The sequence below is a fragment of the Notolepis coatsorum genome (assembly GCF_963971535.1).
Source record: "Notolepis coatsorum genome assembly, chromosome: 14".
NCBI lineage: Eukaryota > Metazoa > Chordata > Actinopteri > Aulopiformes > Paralepididae > Notolepis > Notolepis coatsorum.
Window position 1 is genome coordinate 9,217,923 of NC_140178.1, and position 27,889 is coordinate 9,245,811.

At 40.2% G+C, this 27,889-nt stretch overlaps 1 protein-coding gene across 7 annotated transcripts in view; it reads left to right on the top strand.

The window, feature by feature from the left end:
- The window catches only part of stat3 (signal transducer and activator of transcription 3 (acute-phase response factor)), a 56,208-nt gene that overhangs the window by 6,944 nt on the left and 21,375 nt on the right, over positions 1-27,889 (top strand). For all 7 annotated transcript variants that reach the window (XM_084329700.1, XM_084329703.1, XM_084329701.1 and 4 more), the window contains exons 2-12: positions 9,038-9,224; positions 12,229-12,472; positions 14,412-14,504; positions 15,931-16,012; positions 17,358-17,458; positions 19,374-19,525; positions 19,880-20,038; positions 21,184-21,276; positions 25,612-25,671; positions 26,593-26,622; positions 27,137-27,230. In XM_084329700.1, coding sequence (XP_084185826.1) covers positions 9,097-9,224; positions 12,229-12,472; positions 14,412-14,504; positions 15,931-16,012; positions 17,358-17,458; positions 19,374-19,525; positions 19,880-20,038; positions 21,184-21,276; positions 25,612-25,671; positions 26,593-26,622; positions 27,137-27,230 — 1,236 coding nt within the window. In that variant the 5' untranslated portion in view covers positions 9,038-9,096. The remainder of the gene's footprint in view (positions 1-9,037; positions 9,225-12,228; positions 12,473-14,411; positions 14,505-15,930; positions 16,013-17,357; positions 17,459-19,373; positions 19,526-19,879; positions 20,039-21,183; positions 21,277-25,611; positions 25,672-26,592; positions 26,623-27,136; positions 27,231-27,889) is intronic.

Here is a 27,889-nt window from a genome sequence, read left to right on the forward strand (position 1 = left end):
GGGGGGGGGGGTGAAGAACTTTGTAGGCGAAGACCAGGCTTTTGTAGTTGATCTGGTGGGAGACAGGAAGCCAGTGGAGGTCTTTTAGGACTGTAATGCCAGGATGTGGTGTGAGTGAGTTAGAAGACTGGCGGATGTGTCCTGGACCAGTTGGAGTCTAATTGATGGAGCAGCACTAATGCTGCCATAGAGGTGTGAGCTTCAGTAGTCAAGACGGGAGGAGGTGAAGACGTAAATCAGTGAGTCAGCAGCAGGGCGTGAGAGAGGGGCGACCTCTCTAAAAAGGTTTAGACAATTATGGTGGATATGGAGCTTGAGGGAGAGGGTGGGGTCAAGGGTCGCGGGTGTGGGCTCCATTGATGCTTTAAGCTAAGAGCCGTGTTTACTTTCGCTTTTACTTTCACTATTACACTGAACCCTTGAGTCCCTCCTACGGTAGCCTCCTAGCTCTCCAAACTGAGCAAGGTAAAATATAATGATAACCCATCTGGCACAAACAAACTCCATAACAATACAACAGAGTCTATTATTATAATAACATATAAGAACATTCACCAACTGAAAAGGCTTGGTGACGGTTTAAGCAAACACATGGATTTGCTTAAACCTGGCTTAAAGCAGGGGAATAAAATGATTGCCCCCCCCCCCCCCCCCCCCAAAAAGTATTGATTAATTAACTTATCATTTAAAAAAGGTTTGCGGGTCCAACATGAATGTTGTTGTTTACATGTTGCAGGCATGTATCCCTACTCCCTACTTCCCATTTTCACCATGTGGAATGCACCTGATTGGATAAATGACACGTTGGCGCTCTAGTGCGACACCTAGTGGCTGAATGAGATCTATAGCACCTTTTAATATTTACATGATTTTGTCATTTAGCCGATGCTTTTATCCAAAGCGACTTACACGGTTTGTACAAGTCAGCAGGAAGGGCACAACTCTATCAGCTGAGTAACAATGTTCATCAAAGTGAGTGCTACAGTGTAGATTAGTATATTAGGACAAGTGCATGATAGTAAGGTTATATATATTTTTTTCATTTCAGATATTGATTGAAGAAGTGTGTCTTTAGTCAACGGCGAAATATTGGACGGGCTTCGGCTGTCCTCCTAACTGTGGTGGGAAGTTCGTTCCACCATTGTGGGGCAAGGACCAATTTTAAGTAATTGAGAAGATGAAAAGTGAAGGGCAAATAGACAAACAAACAGTTTATGATTTTATTAAAAAAAAAAAAAATCCCCCACTTTTTCTCTTTTTTTTCTCTTTTTCTCCCATCCCAATTCCACTGTGCCAATTCTCCCCTCCCCTGTCTTGAACGTTGCTCGCATATGCCCCCCACTGGCCGGTTGTAGGGAGGATAGAAGCCTTGCATCACGTGTCCCCTCCGATACACAAGGAGGCAGCCTGTCGCATCTTTTCACCTGCCAGCGCAGACTCTCAGTGGCGAGGTGTAATGCGTGGGAGGCTCACACTTCCCCCCGCTATTTCCTGTCTCTGCTGTGCAGGCGTCCCCCAACCGACCTGTAGGAGTCGCTGTCCACAACGTCCAGATTACCACCCATCGACTTCCCACCCGCTAACTCTGCCAATTGAGTTAGTATGACGACCGGCCCAAGCCGGAGGCAACGCCGACAGCCGGATTTAAACCCGGTGTCTCTTGCGTTGGTGACGAGCGCAATGTCCGCTGCGCCACCCAGACGCCCATGAAGTCACAGTTTATGATTTAAATTAAAAGTTGAATACAATGGAGGCCAGTTAATTAAAAATAAATCTGAACTGTATCTGATTTAGGACAAATATGAGATTCCATGTGATTTGTGCTGTTCACAGGGTTCGCACAAGGTCCTTGAAGTGCTTAAAGTGCTTGATTTTTTACCAAAAAAGTCAAGGCCTGGAATTCCTTGAAAACAGCTAATTTTTTAACAAGGTGCTTAAAAAGTCCTTGGAATTCAAATCAACCATTCGCATTGAAAGTTTTGTTCATCCATGATAAAAATGTTCTGATCAAGAAATGTAATCTTTTTATTTAAAGTGTATAACTAATTGTCGGAAATTGGTTTTTAGCCATAAATATTGGATAAGATTTAAAAAAAAAAGAAAAATTAAACGCATTTAAAAGTGAATTGTATCCTTTTAAATGCCCTTTAAAAAGTACTTGAAAGTCCTTGAATTTCATTTTGCAATGTCTGTGGGAACCCTGTGTTCACACTGTTGGAAGAAAAATAACCCAGATCTGAGTCACATATGAGCAAAAGAAAAACCTGATTTGGCCGCTTCTGCCTGCAGTGTGAACGTAGCCGTGGTCGGTTTCTGTCTGCAACGGTTTCCACGTGCAGAGAACTTCCCACGGTGGGAAAGAGATGTACCTGTGGCGGTGGTGGAAGAGGAACTGGGGTCACAACTGTGACATCATGCGCCTGAAAGGACTTGGGTTTCCCTCTCTTGCCTCCTCCCTAACCACGTGTGATGTCAGAGAGAGAACAAACTGTTCAGCTTTTTGTTTTATTTGTCACATATCAGGTGTTAATGCTTGGTTCTGTATGAGCCTCCTGAGATTGTGCTTCATACAGTAAAAAGTGAAAGGATAAAGACCAAACACTATACAAAATGTACAAAATGCAAACAATTAGGTAGAAGAGGTGGTAGTGCAAATCTTTTAGGAATAAATGGATAAAATATGGTGTAATGTTTTTAAAAAGGTCTAACGTGAATGTTAAAGGTGAATGTTTAAAGGGAGTGTGTGGATGTTGTGTAGTGTAGAGTGTAGAATGGATGAGTTAATATTACAGTGAGTCCACTTTGAGCATCCTGATGACCTGGTGATAGAAGCTCCTTATAGTAGAAGCTAGGGGTGTAAAGGTACACGTATCCGTACCGAACCGTGTCAGTGTGTACCGTACCGTACCGAACGGCTGTGTAGTGTACTGAACGAATACAACGGTATGTTAACCACTTTTTTTTTCACAATCTAATATAATTATTATTTTTGTATTTTTTATTTTACAAGTCGATTATTAATTTCAATATAGAATATTCGTTGACAGCCCTACACGTACAATTAGTTACTGCACACTACATCACCCCTGAGTGGAACATGGAAAGCCAAACCTTCCCCCACACTGTACCGAAAACCGTACCGAACCTTGACTTCAAAAAACCGAGGTACGTACCGTGGTTTTTGTGTACCGTTACACCCCTAGTAGAAGCTCTTTATAGTTCAGGCCTACACTTCTGGATTCGGATGAAGTAAACTGTCTACCTCCAACGTAGTTACGTGACATTAATCGCTGTGTAATTTTAGGGAGCCTGACATTAATACAGACATAAATAAGTGAAAGAATAAATTAATGACGCTAGACTTGTCCTGTAATGAGAGGAGCCACGTTGGTCGAATTGACTTATTTCATGAAAGGCTTCATAATCGACTTTGAAAGTTGATTTGTACTTTTCAGACGAGTTTGAGCTGGATTGTTCTCACTGGACAAAAGCTATTGATTCACAATGTGATTGGACATTGATTGGCTTACAAAACCACACAAAGTGCATTGTTTTCAATAAACAATGATAATGAAGACCATGGCGATGTCTAATAATACCTACAGTTCATAGCAAACGTGTACAAGTTTACCAAACCGAGTAGCTTAATTGAATATTCTGTGTCTTTATAGCAACTACTAGGGGTGTAACGGTACACAAAAACCACGGTACGGTAAGTACCTCGGTTTTGAAGTCGAGGTTCGGTACGGGTTTTCGGTACAGTGGGGTGGGATTTTGGTCTTCCATGTTCCACTCAGGGGTGATGTGGTGTGCAGTAACTAATTGTACTTGTAGGGCTGTCAACGTATATTCTATATTGAAATTAATAATCGACTTGTAAAAAGAAAAAAAAAGAATTATAATAATAATTAATTTTGATTGTGAAAAAAACAGCACCCGGTGGGCGGTCGTTAGTGGTTAACGTACCGTTGTATTCGTTCAGTATACAGCCGTTCGGTACGGTACGGTACACTACACACTGAAACGGTTTGGTACGGATACATGTAACCTTTACACCCCTAGCAACTACAGAAGTCACCCGTAAGAATGTGGCGTTGAGCACATCATCTCAAGCGAAGCGAGGAAATAATTAATGAAATGGATATCATACAGAAAGAGCCAAGCATAGCTTCAGGCTACCGCTGGATATATAGCAGCCCTATATTCAGCGTAGGGTAGGGTTGCCTCTGCATTATTATTATTATACCGCCCAGCCCTAATCTAGCGCTCGTCAAATAAATCTGTCATCTCCTTTCGAACTCTTACCAAAAGTAAAATTTCACAACAGGAAGTAGCTGCTACTGCTTGAATCACGTTTCTTGTGTAATGGCTTAAGACTAGGCATCAACATGCCTCGTCACTTTCATGACACGGAGAGCCTAGGGGAACTTCTATTCTTACATGCTGCAATGAGTATATACGGCGTTGTGCAACAACCTTTATACACCTAATAAAACGGTGCAGAGTTGAGGTCGGAACGCAACGTTAAAACGGCCCATCAGTTTTCCTCGTCGTTTGCGCCCTCTGTTGTTATTATTTGTTACATGAGCGATACAAGGGGGGAAGTCAGTGTACTGTTTGCGTTCAGTCGGCGGCGCACGTGATCCTCGTATGAGATTACAGAGCTCTCCCCGGGGGAACTGGGTATGCTGTAAGACGAGAGGGCTGGCCAGATGCCGTCCGTTGTGGAAGGAGACTGTGGTCGGAGAGACGTGAGGAGCTGTCGCGTGAGACTTGAGTGAGCGTTCGAGCACCGCTGTTCTTGTGGAAAGTTAAAGGTGCTGTGTGAGTGACTGGTATTTCTTTTGTTCGTTGAAACAAGTGGTCTCTACACATGTTAGAATAATAGCTCTACTCCCGACGGCCATCACTGATACAGAGTCAGTTTGGTCAGTAACATGGCGTCTCCCAGTCCCTCCTCCTGCTCTGCAGTAAAACGGAGAATCTATTTTTTTCTGGTATCCCGTTCTCACTTTATCCAATCAGGAGAGAGAACACGACCACTACACTGCTAAAAATGGTCTGACAAAAATAAGAAATTAAAACTGGTTTTAAGCAAATGCGTCCTTGAAACAAGTAAATAATCTACCAGTGCAGTACATTTTGGCTCGGCAAGATTTCATGAAATAAGTAAAAAAATATATATAGATTCTTGGGTTCTCTCTCCTGATTGGATAAAGTGGGAAGGGATCACAGAACATCTATTTTCTGTTTTCTGCCGAGCGGAGGGACTGGGAGACTCATGTTACTGACCAAACATTCATGGAATGTAGAGCTATTTACCAGTTATTTTAACAAAGAAATGCCACTTAGTTACGGCACATACAAAAAGAAAACAAGCTACCGGTAACTTTTTGCTCTGGAATGGGCTGTAGTATCGCACCTAGGGGGGTGTAACGAATCGATGCATCGATTCATCAAAATGCATTGATTCTAATGTGTTTGATTCGATGCATCGATTTGAATATGCTAGAATCGATTATAATCTAAATTAATAGAAACAAATATTATAATTTTTTTTTTGTACGTTTTATTTGTGTGTGTATTGTTTTTATTGACCTATAGTCCATTCATGCTGAGTGAATCATTTCCCCCAGCCACATTTGTGTATTAAATTTTTTTGGGGAATTAACTGATAGAAAATTAATCGAGGGTGCTCCAGTAGCACACCATGTTACCGCGCTGCGTCGCGGGACTCCGTGCTGCGTCACGGATCTGGTTGACTCCGAGTTCGATTCCCGGACTCGCCGTCATTTGCCGAATGTCTCCCCCTGCTCTCTCTCCCGTTTCACCCTACAACTGTCGGTCATGCTTGACCAGAAAAGCGATAAACGCTAAAAAAATAAAGTTTAAAAAAAAAAGAAAATTAATCGAAAATGAATAAAAAATGTATCAAATCGAATCGAATCGTGTTCAAATGAAGAGATTTCATGATGCATTGAATCGTTGCCTGAAGAATCGTAATCGAATCGTTGTGAGGTCGAATCGTTACACCCCTAATCGCACCCATCAAATCCATAGCTCAGCTTTTGATTATCATGGTCTGGAAAACGGACAAAAGGCTCTAGAATTGTCCCCGGTGAATAAACGTGGGCCTAAGCCAGGACTTAGGTCAGTGACATGACAGCTGCTGGGTTGGGTGTGTATTACCAGGCGGCCGGTAGAGGTGGATGAGTGGTCCCTTGAACAGGATGTTACTATGTTAAACAGGAGGCTCGCTCATCATCCTCTCCTTGTTTTTGAAGTTTCCTGTGTGAGAGAGAGCAAGCATTGCAATGTCTTAATCCTTTTGTATTCTTCTCAAATATGCCTTTAATGTTGACTAGGGATGGGCAAAACGGCTATTCGAAATACTAATAAAAAATCGGCAATATTAATGAATTTAATATAAGCCCCCTTTGATATATTCCTGTCATGATGCATCATAAACGGATGGTAAACACGGGGCGATGTTACAGCAGGTTTTAAGAGAAAAAGATATCTTCATGTCATGGTTCACTGAATCTGCCAAGAATGAAAGGTAGAATAGTTTTGGTTCTTGGATATTTAATGTTCTCCCCGTCGCCACAGATATTAGAATTGGAACAGGGATCCGATAAGCAGAACCAGAAACGAAATCGATCAAATCCAAAGGATAGGATACCCAACCTTACTGAAAAATTTAAGCGTCATGCCCTGTGATGTTTTCAAATCAACGAGCAATCGTGTTTGTAACTGAGGGGTACAATTCCCTGACTGTATTGTTAGATATGGTATTTAATACCACTACCTCTTGTACTTTAACTTCTGGCCATCCAGTACATGATATAAGTATGATGAACACTTTCCCACCTGATGAAACGAATCCACACAAATGTACAAATCGAAGGTTTAATATAGCAAAAGGTATATACAACGTTCACTTGTTTACACTTATGATTTGAAATATGCACTTGTATGGCAAATGAGTATTCGTAGGTAAATCAACATTGAATGTCCAATCTCTGGTTACGCAGGGAGTAAGTATACAACCTGGATATTTAGGAAACTAGCGATGGTACTTAAATGATTATAGCTGGATACACTAAGGGGGGGGGGGGGGGTCCCGCTGGTTGTAAGACAGTAGGAGGGGGGGGGGTTAGAGAAGCCGCTGGCGGTATCCCATCTGGCCGACGATTTCTTGGGAGAATTCAAAGTCTTGAACACGGTGCCCACAGAACCTCGGTCCGCAGACGAATACAGCTGGACCCTCTGGTGGACGGTAGCTGCCGGTCCACAACGGAGAGACGTGAGGCGACCTCACTGGTGTAGAGCGCCGTCTCACCTGGAGTCTTCTCCGGGGGGTAGTTCCAACACTCCGCAGTGTTGGCCGTTATCCATGGAATAATCAAAGCACCCAAAGCATAATCCAAGCCGTGGAAGGCTCGCCGTCGTCCGGGTAGAGTAATCCAATATACAGGTCCAGTCGCCCTGGCCCGGAGCTCCTCGGATGCAAGCACCACTAGGGGTCTGCCCAGCCTGGTTAAGCGTCCAGATAACGTCAGGAACGATGGGGGTACTGATAACTTTATAACTCTAACCGAACGATGCACCATACATAAATAGACTATTATTAGCTTAATAGAATACGTCCAACTCGACGGTATAGTGCCAAACTATGACTATTCAACTATTAATCTACACGATATCTCAATGCCTATTCTGAGGCCAAGTAGGCCTTACTACACCACACGTGCGTCGTGGGTGAGGCTTCGCGTCTGTCACTCTGTTGGAGGGTAAAGAACTGGACTAAAAGAAAGTTCTACTTTACTTGCGCCATATATATATGCGCTATGAACAAATAGTACCATTCGTATTTCGCCCGACGTATTCCTACGCGGAACCGGGGCTTGCCACGACATGTTGGGCGGCACGATTGAACTTGAACCTAGGGGTATGGCAACCTGGCGCCAGGTTCTCGTCCAATGGTAGAATGAAACTATTATGGGCTGTTTAGTAGACTAAAGGGATATTCAGTGCATATTGTACAAGGAATATACAGGGGATATCAAACGATATACAAACACTATTTAAATATATATATATAAATAAATATATATATTCGGTTTAATCTGATCCTTCACAACAGTGTTTAATAATAGTGATTTCAATATCATCATATTACGCTTGTAATTTTTTTGTCATAATCGAGCTGCCCTAATTTAACGACTCTTTGAATAATCGATGCACCTCCATATATTCTTCTCGGGGGTCGACAGTGTCTCAGGAGGTAGAGCCTGGTAGCCGGAAGGTTCCCGGTTCGATTCCCGCTCCTCCCAGGCTATATTATCACCGACATCCAGTTGGCCCCTTTGAACAGCCCATCTGAGGTTTCTCTCCTCCACGCTGCCTGTGGTGCTTAATTTTTCCCCCTATTGCTAGGTTTTTAGTGAGTCGTTCCTTATCTTCATTTGGGGAAAGTCTGGGAGTGTCGCATATTTGGATTTTATGGTTTTTTTTTTGTTTTTGATCTATTGTGATGTTTCATGGGGGCTATTCCATGTGATCTCGGGCTATACAAATTAGGGCTGTCAGGGTTTTTCGAACGGACGTTCGAACCTTCGTTTTTAATTAAAAAAAATAATAATAATTTTTTTATATAAATATCCTCAAACTAAATCCTCAATTTGAATAAAGTGATTAATCTGATTAAATTAGTATTTTCTTTATTAAATCAACTTTGTTTAATGAATATAACTCATCAGTTTTAATACTATAATATCAGTGTAGCCTAATCTTTATCTGCAACTGTGAAGAAAAACCCCATTGGTTTAAACAGAATGAATAGACAGATACAAAAAATATATATATAAAAAGAAATTATGTTTTTTTTATAAAAAATTCAAATGTTGATTTAGAATTCGAATGCCAACGTAACAAACGAAGGTCCGAACGTTTGGGCTCAGCCCTAATACAAATACATTTGATTTGATATTATTGACACGTCTTTAACGGTGACCCGATGTCTCTCTCGTTCCAGTCTCTCTCTCTCTCTCTCTCTGGACGGGTGGAGGTCGGAGGCCTGAGTGAGTCAGGAGGATGGCGCAGTGGAACCAGCTGCAGCAGCTGGAGACCAGGTACCTGGAGCAGCTCTACCACCTGTACAGCGACAGCTTCCCCATGGAGCTGCGGCAGTTCCTCGCCCCCTGGATCGAGAGCCAGGACTGGTGGGTAAACCTCACCTCATTGCACCTTACCCTAAGTTGTACCCCATCCAATTTCTACATTGTACTGTATACTGTATTGTATTGACACTCGGTTACTTTTTTTTATTATTATATATTATATATATATTTAAAAAAAATGCATAAATATAGGCACTAAAATGATGGTAAAAATAAAAAAATAAGCAGTGTAAACAATATAATTAACTCTGAATATGAGCATGTAGGCAGTGTGATCAAAGGTGCAGATAAGGGTCTGTGTGCCCTACAGTTATATTATGTTACAATAAATATGGTCAATAACACTTAGAATCTGAATATATATATATATACTATGAGTAAGTAAAGTGTACAGTATACATAAGGTACCCTAACTGGCACGATATACGTCATACGTTGTAGTCCGTGCAGGTTAGGTGGGAAGAGATTTCTGAATTCTGTGCATATAGACTCATATTAGATCTCTCTAATGGAGATACGTGGATTATATCTCAGTCATCTTTATGTAATGATCCCCAATAGAAAGTGTAGGACTTAGATTCTGTATTGGCAGTACAAGGAAGAATCCGTTTATCCATAACTACAGTTAGTTCAGTAAACGAATTATTTTAATTGGTACTGTTTATATCCTTTGGATTTTCAGGCATCAGTTTACAAACCTCAACTGTTTGCTCCAACAAAATCAAATGTTGTGTCTTCCCTTTGAAGAGATTACCGGTAGTCATTATGTACACTTTACGAACAATGAGCCAATTACCATGACTTGCTGTCGGCTCTACCAGGAAAAGAGCTATTGTAGTCTCCTTGACAACCTCTTCCTCAAAACACTTATCGTAATCATATTCAAAACATGAGTACTGTACATATTCAAAACATGAGAACAATACGTATATACAAATCATGAGTACTATACTGTACATATTACACTAGTACAGTAGTACACTTAATGTAGATCTCTGTATTTTTTACTGTATATTTATATTAGAATGTACATACATTACCGGTACATAGGAAATGTGAATCCCGGACCGTATTTTATTTTATTATTATTTCATTCTTAGGCAATTTTTTGTTATTCTTATTCGTGATTTGTTTTGTCTACCTAAATGTTTACTGTGAGCGATTTGTAGTGCCAAATCTCCCTCGGGATGATTAAAGTACTTCTATTCTATTCTATATTCAAATCATCAGTACAATACATATTAAAATCATGAGTATGATACATATTAAAATCATGAGTACAATACATATTAAAATCATGAGTACTATATATATTAAAATCATGAGTACAATACATATTCAAATCATGAGTACGATACATATTCAAAACACGAGTACGATACATATTCAAATCATGAGTAAGTCTATACATATTCAAATCATGAGTACTAATCAAGTGGTTTTGTATGAGCATCAACGCCTCTTTTTGAATGGCTTTTATTGTGACGCCAAATTGGAATAGATTTATCCTAGTAACATTATGCAACCATTATACGGGTCGGGAAACAAATCTTTTAATCCACAGCCACAGTCATAAATACACCTAAAACTTTAATTACTGTACCAGGCTAATTTAATTCTGGTTTGTCTGCCAAAGTGTCTATGAAGGGTCGACTAATTTACCAGCCCGGAGCAAAATGTACTCGCTGGAGCAGCTAATTTCCCACAGTGATTTGATATTCTATTTGAGTCCATCGTTCTGCTCTCTACTGGTGAACGCTATGACACTCACCAATGTTCTGTATCATAAGGTTGGTTGGTCCTCGCTTGCAGAGAGACGTGATAAACATTGGTATTGGTTTATTTTCAAAGCTCTTGTTGGTAAGCGACGCCCCTTACATTACAACGATGTTGGATTGGAATTCTGGATTATTCTATCAAACTCGATCAAGTGATCCATAACTGATTTAATGAGCCATTCGCAGTTTCACTGTATTGGCCATGTGTACTTACTTAGACTTGCATGCATGGCTTAATCTTTGAGACAAGAATATGCTACTGGTTCCCAGAGCTTGTTCTAATTTAGGAGAAAATTGCCTTCTCTTTTAGTGCTCCCCGTACTCTTGGAACGCCCTTCAATGCACTTTAAAGTTTGATATTCTTTCCAACCTTTGCACAATTTAAAGCTTTGATTTATAACCATTGTATGTCATTTTGTGATTGCTTTTAGTCTGCTTTTACTGTTTCGTGTTTCCTGTTTTTATCTTATTTCATCTCGTTTCTATCTTATTTCATAGTGATGCACGATATATCGGCCACCGATATAATATCGGCCGATATGGTCATTTTCTTTTATACATCGGTATCGGTCCGATATCAAGATAGGGCCAATATTAAAAATATATATATTTTGTATCTTTTTTTTTTTATCTCTTTTTTTTTTTTTTTTTTTTTGGTCTTAAATAGTTTCAAAATATCAGTCATTTCTGAAAAGAAGTTACAAAAGTAAAAAAAATAAAAAATGCGTTTTGGAAAATAGCTCTTTATTTGATTATCATAAAAAAGTGTTTTGACATCGGTAAATATCGGTATCGGCCATCATTTTCACATCGTGCATCACTATTATTTCTATATCTTGTTTTTATCTTATTTCATCCAGTTTTTATCTTTTTCCATCTTGTTTCTATCTTTTTCCATCTTGTTTTTATCTCATTCCATCTTGTTTCTATCTTTTTCCATCTTGTTTTTATCTTATTCCATCTTGTGTTTACCGTGCTGTGGTTACTTGTTTATCTTTTAATCGTACGCTGGACGTCACTGTACACGAGGGGGGGACCTCTGCGTCCCTGGAGTTGAACCCTTTCACTGCCACACTACAGAAGGTTAACCCTTTACTATCACATTACCGACGGTTACCGTCGGTAGTGTGATAGTAAAGGGTTAACCTGCTGTTGTGTGGCAGTGAAAGGGTTAACCTGTGTATTGTCACAGTGAAAGGGTTAACTGTTTGGTAGTGCGGCGGTGAAAGGGTTAAATAAAGCGTGAACTCCTCCTCTTCCTCCTCCAGGGCCTACGCCGCCAACAAGGAGTCCCACGCCACGCTGGTGTTCCACAACCTGCTGGGGGAGATCGACCAGCAGTACAGCCGCTTCCTGCAGGAGAACAACGTGCTCTACCAGCACAACCTGCGGCGCATCAAGCAGCACCTGCAGAGCAAGTACCTGGAGAAGCCCATGGACATTGCCCGCATCGTGGCCCGCTGCCTGTGGGAGGAGCAGAGGCTGCTGCAGACGGCCACCACCACTGCACAGGTAGAGAGAGAGATATATAGATTAGGGATGGGCGTGAGTAATCGTACTAGCTATGAGAAAAATCGATCTTAAATTATTAATAATTTTTATGAAGAAAAAAAATCGTATATATATTTTTTTACATATTTGTTTCACATGTATGTGTAATATTATAACTGTTTGTTGGTTTCCTTAAACATATACGTGAATGAACAAAATTAACTTTAAAAAACAAAATTGTAATTGAAATTTTATTATTATTTATTTATTTTTTATTTTTTTTTTCGAGTAATACACGTCACGATCACTCGAGTATAGCATGCGATCAATCGATCTGGATTTGTCTTAAAAATGCCCATCGCTAATATAGATATATGGATGGATGGATAGATAGATAATTTATTGATCCCCTTGGGGAAACATTACAGTTGACAAACGTTAAAAATGGACGCAACAGTGGCTCGGGAGGTAGAGCGGTCGTCTGGTAGTCGGAAGGTTCCCAGGTTCGATTCCTGGGCAGCGTGTCGATGTGTCCTTGAGCAAGACACTTATTAACCCCTAACTGCTCCCGATGAGCAGGTTTGCACCTTGCATGGTCGCCTCTGTCGTCTGTGTGTGAGTGTGAGGAACACAAATTGTAAAGAGCGTTGGATAAAAGCGCTACATAAATGCACCATTAAATTTTTTTTTTATAAAAGAGTAAAACCAGTAAAGCAAAACAAACTATTAAAAACAGTACTTAAAGGAACACGCCAACATTTTGGGAAATTAACTTACAGTCTTCTCCAAAGAGAGACAAGAAGATGGATACCAGTTCTCTCTCTCTGTGCGTTCAGTAGAAAGCTATCTGGCTGCATGTTAGCCTAGCTTAGCACAATGAATGGAAGCGTACATTGTCCAACTAATATCTCTCCCGGAGGCTAACCGGCCATGTCCGCTTCCATTCATTGTGGTGCATAAAAAAGCAAACTAAATTCCTCCACAGGCTACTCACCATCATTAGTAGAGCGGCAAGCGGTGTTTGGGGACAGAGTGAAATCTTCTTAAAACACTGCCCCTCCACTCATTCCTGAACTTTTTTGTTAAGTCCTTCTCAAATGCCAACTGAATTAAATTGGCCTTGCATCGATGAAGCATACTAAGGCGATGTTCTGTAAAGATGTTCTTGAGGGTAGAAAACGAATTCTCACAGAGTGCCGTGCTAGCTTCAGTAGTGTTGTTGTTGACATCAGTGCCCACTAGGGCTGTCCCCGACTAAGGATTTGCATAGTCGACTTTGATTGACCAAAAAAAAAAAATTTTACCAGGGTGGGCACAGCTGACTCAGTGGGCGGGCCCGGCCCCCCAATGCCCGCCCATGGCGCCGGGTCTGAATGTACCTATGTTATATTTACTGAATAAAAATTACCCTTTGTGTGTATCCATGAGAGTACATCCCTAACATTTCTGGTGTACCTCACAGTAGGGCTGAGCCCAAACGTTCGGACCTTCGTTCTGACCTTCGTTCGTTACGTTGGCATTCGAATTCCAAATCAACATTTGAATATATTTTTTTTAGTAAAACTTAAAAAAGAAAAAAAAAATTAATACTTTTTTTTATGCGTCTATTCATTCTGTTTAAACCAATGGGGTTTTTCTTCACAGTTGCAGATAAAGATTAGGCTACACTAATATTATAGTATTAAAACTGATTAGTTATATTCATTAAAGAAAGTTGATTTAATAAAAAAAAAATACTAATTTAATCAGATTAATCACTTTATTCAAATTGAGGATTTAGTTTGAGGATATTTATTAAAAAGAAAATTATAATAATTTAATACATTTGTTTGAATTATTAAAAACAAAGGTTTTAACGTCGGTTCGAAAAACCCTGACGAAGTTCGAAACCCAAAAACAGGCTTCGGGGACAGCTCTACCTCACAGCCCTTAACACGTGTCTCTCTGGTTCCCCCCGCAGGACGGCCAGACGGCGCACCCCTCCGGGACGGTGACGACGGAGAAGCAGCAGATCCTGGAGCACAACCTGCAGGACATCAGGAAGAGGGTGCAGGTGAGGCCCCGAGACCTTTTTATATCGGCCGCGTATTCCGTTGCTACGGTAACGGCTTGTGCCGCCTAAACGTCTTTCCCATCGGTGTCGGCTATAGGGAGGTGTAGTGGTTACGTCATTGCCGTTTTTCGTGTTCCACCCTCTGTCCAACGCAATGTATTTCCCCCATTGCCCATTTCTAAATCGTCTCGTTTAAAACAAATAAAGCATTAACATTGGCATGGTGTATACCTTTCTGTGCTTATTCATCCACAATCTATAGCTCAACATGAAAATATTCGCAATTAATCATAAAAAAGAATCGCCAAATTTTATTTCAACCAAAAATTCTTAAACAATAATGTTAGGGATAGAAGGGAACTCATTTTGTGCAAAAATGGAACGCTTTTCAATTCCCATGCGGCAGAATTGTTACAATAGCCGATAATCCCAATGATAAATCCCTATATACGGGTGGAACAACCAGTGACGTCAGACTACACCTCCCTATAGACCTCTCACAGGAGCTCCTCCGGCTGTTGTACAGTAGGAAAATGAATGGACTATTAATAGATCGCTGCTAGCTTTGTCTGTGGTTCATGCAGCTGTGGTCCTGTGAACAAAGCCTTCTGCCTGGTGTACCTTTCGCTCTCCGATAAAGCAGGGGATCTTTCATTTTAAGCGGCAGTTAAAAAAAAGGGGGGGAAACCGATAGCCAAAACTAGCTTAGGACTGCAGATCAGTGTCGGTGCAACATTCGTCGTTTAGAATAAAGAAGAATCGAGAGGTTTATTTGTCACATACATACCAGGGCATACAGTGAAATGCGGGTGGTCATGCCTGCATCGATTGTGCAATAATACAATAATAAAATAGACATAGAAAAAAATACGGGTAAGACACAAGATGTGCATGATAAAAATAGACATGCTAATAAATACCTGAGAGGGCACTGGTTCCTATGTACACTACTATACAATATACAATTTTAACTGTCATTATTATACTTAATGTATCTAAACTATTATACAATGCCTCATTCCTTTAAAGTGACTTTTCCATTATTTAAAGTGACATTTGGTTTAAAGTGATTGTTGGTTTAGGGTTAGCGATTTGGCTTTTAGAAATCGGAACGTTAACGAAATGTAAAATCCTTTTGGTGAAACCCAATTTTCCCCGTTAACGCCACATGCAGTATCAAGGACACTGGTGAACGGGAAGAAAGGAAAAGACGGTTTATTTCCGCCACAGGCTGGTGAAAAAAAGGCACGGGGTTCGTGGTAATGTGGTCTGTTGCATTAGCAAACGCTGCCACAGGAAATACACTTAGTGCCCATTTAGATTGTTTATGTCGTCGGTTTGAAAGGGCCTTCATACTTCCGTCAGTGAATGATTATCATGTACGCAGAACGCTGACCATAATTACGTGTTTTCTCTCCTTCTCCAGGACATGGAACAGAAGATGAAGATGCTTGAGAACCTACAGGACGACTTTGACTTCAACTACAAGACGCTGAAAAGCCAAGGAGGTTCGGATGAATTCTAACTGACCTTTTCTCGTCTAGCAATAAGTAGAGGTGAACAGTAAACGAGTCACTGGTATATTTACTCCAGAATCGAAGCGGTTGAGTACTTTTTAAAAGCTTGTATACTTTTTACTTGTACTTGAGTACATTTTTAAGCATTTGCTTTTTCTTGCTTTTTCTTTTTCTTTTTTGGTCACAAGAGTAGTAGGTAGTAGTGTACAATGAGATCTGCCATTTACAGTAAAAATACAGTCATCCTGGACTTAACCTCTCATAACTGATGGGGCAGGTGTTGAAAGCAGTTAACATGCAACGGCCCGTATCCGGGCCGTCTTTAGGACGATGTGCCCACCAGCGCGACATGGCACTTTTGCGAGCGTCTAGCGGCTGAGGTCTGCATTTTCTATAAAACATATATATATATATTTGTTGCCGTTCTAATGCCACCTCACCCGACCAAATCCGTTCTCGAGTTACATGCCAATATGTCAGGTGTGCGACTTTGTACATGCAAGTGTCAGATTACCACCCCAGACTCCCGAGGCTCTAGAACTGTCAATCATTCGCAGATTGTGAAAATGATTGGACAGGGTTGTAGCCAATGAATGTAGTTTTCCAATGATACCCCACGTGGGGTTATGCGATTCAGGGATCTAGGTGAAAATTTACGAGCGAAAACAGGAAGTGAAAAACACACAGAATGCATTGCCGTCAATGAGGAAATGGAATACTGGAGAACTTTTCTTTTTGTACACAGTTTACCAAAATCGCTCTTAATCACCCATTTCTGAACGGATTTATATGAAATTTGGACCTGTACTACATAAGACTTCAGGCTATGGACCCGTAGTGTTTTCCAGCTTATACCAATTTTTGGGGATATACATTTTTTGGATATTGCAACTACTACAGAAAAACGTAGTACAACTCAAGTTCATCCCTATGTTACTCTATTTCATTAGCACTAAAAGTGATATTTCTTTATTGTGTAAGAAACTTCAGAATTTTATCTTTCAAATAGAGACCAGGCTTATGCATGTGCTATAAGTATAAAGTATAAAGATAAGCTTTGCCAAAAAAGTATGCAGTCATCAAGTTCAAGTAAAAATAAAAATGGCCGCTTTTCTGGGCGCATGTTATGAGGTTATAAAACGGGACTATCCCCAAACCTGATAATGTTTATTGTTTCTTAGTGTACTATATTTATTTACTGTAATTTAGTGTATTTTATTTGTTACTGTACTGTGCGTGTTCTTTATTGTGTTCTACCTGTAAAGCACTTTGGGTGGCTTTTATTGTCATCGTGAACGTGCCGTATAAATAAAGCTTGACTTGCCTGTGTGTTCAGAGCTGTCCCAGGACCTGAACGGGAACAGCCAGGCCACCGCCACCAGGCAGAAGATGGCCCAGCTGGAGCAGATGCTGAGCGCCCTGGACCAGCTCCGGAGGGTAGGTCGCCACTAGGGTCTGGTACCGTTCACATTTGAACCGGTACTTGTGAATCGATACCGGTACTTGACTGTACCTTTTTTCTGTACTTTAGTGTCGAAAAATTGCCGAAAAAACAACAACTATGTTTTTGTATAGTATAACTGTATATTGTATAGTATATATATATTGTATATATAATGCATCATGAAATCTCTTCATTTGACCACGATTCGAAAAAATGTCGATACATTTTCTATCGGTTAATTCCCCCAAAAATTTTGAATACACAAATGTGGCTGGGGGAACTGATTCACTCAGCATGAATGGACTATAGGTCAATAAAAACAATACACACACAAGTTTTCTTTTTCTTTTTGGGATTCATTTCGATTATAATCGATTCTAACATTTTCAAATCAATGCAGTTGAATCGTCACATTAGAATCGATGCATTTCGATTAATCGATGCATCGTTACACCCCTAGTATTGTATATAGGACTCATTACCTTTTAATTCGTGAGCTTACCATTGTATTTTATCTTAGTACTTTTTATCGTGTCTATTTTATTATCTATTCTATTATTATTTCTATTTTTATGCACAATCAAAGCGGGCATGGCCACCTTCATTCCACTATATGTCTCTGTATGTATGTGACGAATAAATCTCTTGAATCTTGAAATGTAATCTACCTACCTCAGTTGAAAAAAAATTGTCCAAAATTCAAATGATTTATTATCATTATTATTTATTTAGAACAATTTGTTAATATATATATATAATATTGCAGCGAGCGTTGTCTGCATCTAGCTTTGTAAAATGTAACCACACTTGCAACCGTCTTCGGCTTGCCATCGCCCCGACTGCTTTGTTGTTGTTGAATCAAGTCAAATCCTAGGTAAGCGTGTATTTTGCGCGTTGACGTTGACGTGAACGTGCGGCACACTTCATAGGTTTCGTTTTGCGGTAAACGAAACGTTGACGTCATTGGACTTAAAATAAAAAAGAAGAAATCTGGCACCGGTGGATCTCACGTGAATCGGTACCGTACTCGGTAGTACCGACGTGATTAAAAGTACCGGATTTGGTACCCATCCCTAGTCGCCACGCCTGTCCTTCTGTTGTTTGTTAGTCAGCGCGGTTCTTTTGCGACGGCCGGGCCGGCTTCTGTGCCGTGCATTTGAAATGAAAGGTGCTGTATGTGTTATTTCTTTTGTTTGTTAGAATAAGTGGTCCACGTGTTAGAATGAGTGGTCTACATATTAAAATGAGTGGTCTACGTGTTAAAATTAGTGGTCTACGTGTTAAAATAAGTGGTCTATATGTTAAGATAAGCGGTCTTCATGTTAAACTAAGGGCTAGATCCACAAAGAATGGATTGCACGGTGCTAATTGCACCCTTACTTACAATGTCATTATGAATTGAAAATGGGGGACCCTGATGTAAACAAGACGAAAGTCTTTCTCTGGTCTGCATCCTCTTAACAATTGTGTGTATTGAGCCGTACTGTATTGTACCCATTCTGCAATCTGTTAATAACATTTTCATTCAATCAATCACCGCGCAGGTGTTAAGGGGATGCAGACCAGAGAAAGACTTTCGTCTTGTTTACATCAGGATCCCCCATTTTCAATTCATAATGAATTGTAAGTAAGGGTGCAATTAGCACCGCGCAATCCATTCTTTGTGGATCTAGCCCTAAGTGGTCTACATGTTAAAATAAGTGGTCTACATGTTAGAATAAGTGGTCTACATGTTAAAATAATAGCTCTACACTATGACATCCATCGCTCATGTAGTGTTTCAGTAACATGGGTCTCCCAGTCCCTCCTAGATCTACTTTATTGCGTTACACGAGGCAATTTAAATGAGTCCAGGTCATCCCGCCACAGTAGTTGAGTCAGAGTGACACCGGCGGTTATCTGTTGCAGCAAATCGTGACGGAGATGGGAGGGCTGCTGACCGCCATGGACTTTGTTCAGAAGAACCTGACAGACGAGGAGCTGGCGGACTGGAAGAGGAGGCAGCAGATCGCCTGCATCGGAGGGCCGCCCAACATATGCCTGGACCGCCTGGAACAATGGTAACCCGAACGCACCCTTTCCCCGTTTTTTTTTAACCGGGTATCGATAAAAAACACTCTACTGGGAGATTTATTCATTTATAGTCACAACTAGGTCAAATTCAGTACTGTATCTACTAGGGCTGTCCCCGACTAAGGATTTGGATGGTCGACTAGGATTGGCAAAAATGTGCCGTTAGTCGACTATTGGTCGACTTAAAAAAAAAAATATATATATATATATATATATATATATATATATATTAATCAATTTTATTAAAAAAAATCTTCCTAAATCATTCATTCGAATTAATCGATACAATCGATTTATCGCCCAGCCCTAGTACAAAGTGAATGTTCTGTGTTGTTGACCAGGATCACGTCCCTGGCCGAGTCCCAGCTCCAGATCCGGCAGCAGATCAAGAAGCTGGAGGAGCTGCAGCAGAAGGTCTCCTACAAGGGGGACCCCATCATCCAGCACCGGCCCGCCCTGGAGGAGAAGATCGTGGACCTGTTCAGAACCCTCATGAAGAGGTCAGAGAGGACGCCGCTCCCTATCTTCACTAATGTTCCACAGGGTATCTGCAGGGTGTTAGACAGTCTTTAACCTTTCACTACCACACTACAAATGGTTAACCTTCTGTATTGTGGTAGTGAAAGGGTTAACATCCTGTGGTGTGGTAGTGAAAGGGTTAACCTTCTGTAGTGTGGTAGTGAAAGGGTTATCCTTCTGTAGTGTGGGAGTGAAAGGGTTAACCGGCTGTAGTGTGGTAGTGAAAGGTTAACCTTCTGTAGTGTGGTAGTGAAAGGGTTATCCTTCTGTAGTGTGGGAGTGAAAGGGTTAACCGTCTGTAGTGTGGTAGTGAAAGGGTTAACCGTCTGTAGTGTGGTAGTGAAAGGGTTAACCGCCTGTAGTGTGGTAGTGAAAGGGTTAACCGTCTGTAGTGTGGTAGTGAAAGGGTTAACCGTCTGTAGTGTGGTAGTGAAAGGGTTAACCGTCTGTAGTGTGGTTGTGAAAGGGTTAACCCTTTGTCGTGTGGCAGTGAACGGGTTAACCTTCTGTATTGTCGCCGTGAAATGGTTAACCATTTGGTAGTGTGGCAGTGAAAGGGTTAAAAGTGTTAAAAGTTCATAATTCTCAATTTAAGGCCTTAAAAGGTATTAAAAAGTCTTGCATTTAATTTGCACATAAAAAGAAAATTGGCGGACAGCCCGGTTGTCGGGCGATGAAATAATATTACAAATATTAAATGTTTTTGTATTCAAGTCATTGTTTTTTGCGGGTGCTACCAGGAGCTTGGTGCGTCTGGCGAGACCTTGTACGGAACGTGTGAGAATTTTAATTGGCGTGCGAGTGCAGCCGCCAGTTCAGTGTTGCTATGTGTTTACTTTCTAGTATGGTCGTGAAATTGATATTTGACTTTGCTGGTGCCATTTAAGTGGTATTAAAAAGGTCCTAAAAAGTCCTACATTTAAGTTGTTGAAACCTGCAGATACCCTGGTTCTCAGCAATGACGTCAAACTGCATTCGAGTTTTCCGCACATCAAATATTCATCAGGGACATTATTATGTCATCTAGACGAGCCTCAGCTTTTAGAACATGGTGCGGTTGGTTTTTATGGAGGCATTTTAGCTGGAAAAACCTCACAGAAATCGTTCTGCTCTTTCTGTCCTCCAGTGCTTTCGTGGTGGAAAGACAGCCCTGTATGCCCATGCATCCAGACAGGCCACTGGTCATCAAGACAGGAGTGCAGTTCACTAACAAAGTCAGGTAAGGCACAGTATGCGGGACGCCTTTCTTCACACTGTCTGTAGCCCCTTTCACACTGTCTGTAGCCCCTGTAGCGCCTTTTAAATTGCCGGGCCGGGTTCGTCCCAGCGTCTGTGTGAAAGGGACTCCCCTTTGCCGCATTGCGGTGCAGGGATGTTTTCATGTTGTGGTTAATCCCATGGGGGTTAGCTTGTAGTTATATCATAACCACTGAGTGCTGCCCCGTGCCACCAACCCACAGGAATATTGCTTAATCGAGCTATCAGTTGTCGCATAAACGGTGGGCTGGAAAAAAGGCTGAGAACATGATATAATTGAGAACATGATATAATAATAATAATAATAATAATAATAATAATAATAATAATAATAATAATAATAATAATAATAATAATAATAATAATAATAATAATAATAATAATAATAATAATAATAGACTACATGTTTTATGTCTAATTAAAATAATTGTGGAAAAAAAAAAGTGAGAAGACACAAAATAAAAGCTCACAGTACATCAACTGGCTGCCCTGGACTCGTACACCAGTCTCGAGAAAAAACAGTAACGCTGCATCATCTACTTTGGAATTAAGTCATTCTTGGGACATGGAGACGTAGGCTAAGTGACATAACATTTAATGAGGGCAGGGGTCATGCCTGGCACACACTAGAAGATATTCCAAATCCTAATCGATGTTGAAACAGCGGTGGACCCCGTCACCCCACACATAACCTCATATAAAAAAATATTTTGTCTTTCATTTGTTAGAATGCATTGTACAATTTAGCCAAAATGAAGCGCCACATAATTGAAGATTGCACTCTGGTCTCGACTCTCTGAATCTATAAAATTGCAAGCTCTGAAGAATTGCTTTTTGGGCCTTTTTTTCTGTGCTGAAAAAAAATTCAGTTCCTGTGGTGACATTTTGAAACGGACGCCACCACCGCATTTGCGGTTAAAAAAAACTACTTGTATGACTTGAGTTTTGAGTTCTCTCTCATATCTCAGCTACTCCGTGACCAGCAAGGTCTCCCCTACATTTCCAAAAGCTTGTCGTCTTCACTCCTCATCGTGAGTTATGCATGTGAAATCGATAACAATGTTTGTTGGAGACCTAGTCCATCCGCCTATACCTCGGGAACACCGGAGTGCACTATTAGACATGGAACGTGTGAGAATTTAAATTGGCGTGCAAGTGCAGCCCCCAGTTCAGTGTTCAGTGTGTTTTTTTTGTTGGTATGGTCGTGAAATTGGCATTGGATCTAGCTGGTACCATTAAGCGGTATTAAAAAGGTCTTAAAAAGTCTTACATTTTTAAGTTGTTGAAACCTGCAGATACCCTGGTTCTCAGCAATGACGTCAAACTGCATTCCAGTTTGCCGCACATCACATATTCATAAAGCACGTCATGTCATCTCTAGAGCAAGGTCTCTCCTACATTTCCAAAAGCCTCGAGAAAGTTATGCATCGTGAGTTATGCATGTGACATTTTTTTATTTTTATTATTGTCGCGTGCGTCTAGTCCAGGGGTTCTCAAACTTTTTCATACCGTGACCCTCATTTTATTTAGGATTTTCTTTGGGGACCCACACTTAATTTTATTGCGTAATTTCAACGTGGAATTAAGGAATATCAAAATAAAAGCACACGTTGTTGAATTTGATCATGCATATTCATTAGAACATTTAATTACAGCACAAATGTTTACACATTTATAAAACGAGGCATATTTAGCCAGAATATGTTGCCAGAACATTAAAAAAATTAAATAAAAAATTATTTATAGTTTCTTTTTACTTGCCAATGTGCGACTCCACTGTCCTACCCACGACCCCAATTTGGGTCGCGAATCGTAGTTTGAGAACCACTGGTCTAGTCCATCCGCCTACACCTCGGGAACAGCTGAGTGAACTATTAGACAATGAGGCACCACTTGAAGAATCTCCAACGATGGAGTGCGATGGGATAAGAGCTGAAAACATCTCTGTCACGTTTTTCTGTTAGGCAAGCTTTCAAAATAAAATATTCTGGTTACTTATTACTCTAAATTAAATGTAGCATGATTAATTATATTTAGGGATGTCCGATATTATCGGCCTACCGATATTATCGGCCGATATCGGCATTAAAATGTGATATCGGAAAATATCTGTATCGGTTTTCAAATTTTTTTATTTTTATTTTTTTACATTTCTATAACCTTTATTTACCCAGGCAAGCAAGTAAGAACAAATTCTGATTTTATTTATTGTCAAAAGTATGCATAATGTTGTGTTAATTCCACAACAAGAGATATGTAATGTTAATGGACATTACAATTATATATTTTTTTTAACATTGATCTTAACTGATCACTATGACTTTATTGCTTTTATCGTTATATATGCCTATAATTGTGTACAGCACTTTGAGCTACATGACATGTATGAAAGGTGCTTTATAAATACTTACTTACTTACTAATTACCTGAAATTATTCCATTTTGGGGGGGGGGGGGGGGGGGGGGGGGGGCGGGGGACCCTGCATATATCGGTATCGGTTGATATCGGTATCGGAAATTAAGAGTTGGACAATATCGGTATATCGGTATCGGTAAAAAAGCCAATATCGAGCATCCCTAATTATATTACTTGTTATTCATAGGGGTGCGTTGTAAACTCATGTTACTTTTAGCTTACTTTCTCTAATAGTGAGGCTATGACAAATCTTGTCATAGGCCTAATCATTTAAATTTTTTATTTCAAATCTTTATTTAAACTCGAAAGGCAACTGAGGTTTCCCTCATTTACAGTCACGTCGAGTTTACACACAGAGTTAAGCAAAAAAAAAAGGCATACATTCACACAGCATATACAATCATAACAATTAGACAAGTAAGGATAACAATCAATTAAAACATGTACAACTTGATTGAAGATGTTAAATGTTACGTGTGTGTGTGTGTGTGTGTGTGTGTGTGTGTGTGTGTGTGTGTGTGTGTGTGTGTGTGTGTGTGTGTGTGTGTGTGTGTGTGTGTGTGTGTGTGTGTGTGTGTGTGTGTGTGTGTGTGTGTATATAATGCATAATAAGCGCTATGCAGGTATAACTTTGTAGCCTAATCTAGCCATCAGACGGTATCCTGTGGTGAAGGTGTTGAACATTTCTCAGGTTAACCGTCTATATTGTGGTAGTGAAAGGTTAACCTTCTGTAGTGTGGTAATAATAATAATAATAATAATAATAATAATAATAATAATAATAATAATAATAATAGATCAAATTTATATAGCGCCTTTCATAGAACCCAAGGTCGCTTGGTAGTGAAAGGGTTAAAGTGCTTGATTATTTTTTTACCAACAAAAGCCAAGGCCTGGAATTCAGCTTGAAAGCAGCCAATTCTCTAACAAGGTGCTTAAAAAGTCCTTGAAATTAAAATCAACCATTTGCATTGAAAGTTTTGTTCATCCATGATACATTTTTTCTGAATCAAGAAATTAAAATGTTTTTATTTCAAATTTAACTATTTGTCGGAAATTGGTTTTAAGCCATACATATTGGATCAGATTCTTCAAAAACTTAATTTAAAAGTGAATTGTATCCTATCCCCTTTTTTTAAATGAAAAATTGTGCTTGGAAAAGTACTTGAAAGTCCTTGAATTTCATTTTGCAATGTCTGTGGGAACCCTGTCTACCCGTGTGGTGGTGCGGCAGACCAAGCCGACGGTGGGGCATCGAGCCGCGGACAGAACACAGCGGGGCGTAAAAGGGGTGGCATCAACTTCAAAACACTACTCCTCACCTTCAAAGCCCCCCATAGCCTGCCCCCCCCCCCCCCCCCCCCCCCCCCCCCCTACCTGACTGATCTCCTTCTTCCCTACCGCCCCACCCATTCCCTCCGGTCCTCCTCCACTGCCTCCCTCACTGTCCCGTCATCCAAGCTCAAAAACGTTGGTGATCGGGCCTTCTCACGCACTGCACCCCGACTCTGGAACTCCCTCCCTCAGACCATCAGAGACTCCCCCACACTCTCCACCTTGAAATCCCGCCTCAAAACCCACCTGATGTTTGTTACTGTGGCCTTATGTTTCTGTGTATCTCATGCTGTTTTCCCTTTTCCCCCCGTGGTCTTATGTTCCTTTTGTTTCTTTGTTTTCTCTGTTTTCCCCACCTAATGTCAGCGACTTCGGCTTCCTGAGAAGCGCTTTATAAATGCAATGAATTATTATTATTATTATTATTGTCACGAATATCGGCTCATCCATCCGCCTTGCATTGTCTGGGGGAAATCCACCTGATAGTTTCGCCCTAGTTATAGGAAACCTGATGGGTATTTCATACTGCCTCTCTTCCTTGTTCAGGTTACTGGTCAAGTTTCCTGAACTGAATTACCAGCTGAAGATCAAAGTTTGTATCGACAAGTGAGTTTTTTTTTTCACCAGCTTTCCTCTCACTCTCCTCATGCTGCTACCAACCCCCCCCCCAAAGAAACGAACCTTACTATTACGTACCTTACAACTACTATGCTACTATACTTGTACTTAATGTACTACTACCTATCACGCTAACATGTCTATACTCCTATGCACTCGGGAGTGTAACACTCGAGACCAACACTACTAATACTATATTCTACCCATATCCTCTATATGATAGCATGTACAATAGTGCTGTACATATACAGCATATTTATATTTGCATTTATATTCTTATATTTACAGTGTATATATATACCTGCATATAATCCCTCTATATACTTACTTATACACCTGCATATAACCCATAGCTCTGTATGATGGCATGTACAATAATGCTCTATATACCATATATATATATATATATATATTTATTATCATCACATACAGTATATATCTATCCACACCTGTCTGTACTTACCTGCACATAGCCCTTTTACATATCTGTAGATACTATATATCTGTACATATTCTACTCTTACTAGTTACACTGCTGGTCAGTATGACTTACTACCATAGTGTCTTTATACCTGTATCACTGTACATATTAATACTACAACTCTGTACATACATCTGATTAGCACTACACTCGGTAGTACTAATTTGTATATTTTGTACCCGGTTTAATCACCTGTACATTGTATATTACTATCACACTTTACTGCTACATTTGCACACCTGTGCTGTATAATGACGATACATTCAATCTAATCTAATTTATTTGACGAACAACGCTACTGACCCTTAGCTGCCAGAGATGCACCCCTCCTGCTGACTTGTTGTTCACAATTTGTAAGTCGCTTTGGATAAAAGCGTCAGTTAAATTACTAAATGTAAATTTACCTTTTTATTCCCCCCCCCCCCCAGGGAATCCGGGGATGTGGCTGCTATTCGAGGGTAAGATTTTGATGATTTCTGAGAATTCCTCTTGCTTTAAAAAATATTTCAGACTGAGAATATTTACGCTGCACATGGCGGCCTGTAGCGCAGGGTTCGCACAAGGTCCTTGAAGTGCTTAAAGTCCTTGATTAAAAAAAAAAAAAAAAAAAGTCAAGGCCTGGAATTCCTTTTAAAACAGCAATTTTTAAACAAGGTGCTTAAAAAGTCATTGGAATTCAAATCAACCATTCAAATTGAACGTTTTGTTCATTCATGATAAAAAATGTCTGAATCAAGACATTTAATTTCTTTATCTAAAGTGTAACTAATTGTCGGAGATTGTTTTTTTAAGCCATAAATATTGACAAAAACGCAAAAACATTTAAAAGTGAATTGGATCCCTTTTAAATGCCCTTTTTAAAATGAAAAAAAGAGCGCTTGGGGAAAGTACTTGAAAGTCCTTGAATTTCATTTTGCAATGTCTTGTGGGAACCCTGTGACGCTCACTCCCTGCACGCTCATCGTCTCCCAGGTCCCGGAAGTTCAACATCCTGGGCACCAACACCAAGGTGATGAACATGGAGGAGTCCAACAACGGCAGCCTGTCGGCCGAGTTCAAGCACCTGGTGAGTCGGGGAGAGAGACCACCTTAACCCCTTCACTGCCACACGACAGAAGGTTAACCCTTTACTATCACACAACCGTCGGTTGTGTGATAGTAAAGGGTTAACCTTCTGTCGTGTGGCAGTGAAAGGGTTAACCGGCGGTCGTGTGGCAGTGAAAGGGGTTAACCTTCTGTGTATTAATTTGTCGCAGTGAAAGGGTTAACCTTGGCCCGTCGACCTTGTTCACACAGCGCACACACACATCCACACGCACACACTCACTTTAAATAAACAACTCACCGTAGCACCCACTTTAGACACTTTAACACACTTTATATATTTATTGGTAAAGAGATTTGCACTACAACTCATACCTCATTGCACCTTACCCTCCTAAATTGTACCTCATCCCATTTCTGCATTGTACTGTGTATTGTATTGTAACTCAGTTACAAATTTTTTCTACTCTGTATTGTATATTGTATATTGAATATATTTTTGTTTACACTTTGTTTACCTACTTTTGCCTTTCTATTTTATACTTTATCTATTTTTATCTAGCACACTGAAAAAAGCATTTCATATAAAAGTATTCTGTATTTTTGTATGACAACTAATAGAGAAACTTGAAACAGGGCGGCCATTTTGCTCTTATGTGTGAAGGTCGTCAATTGACAAAA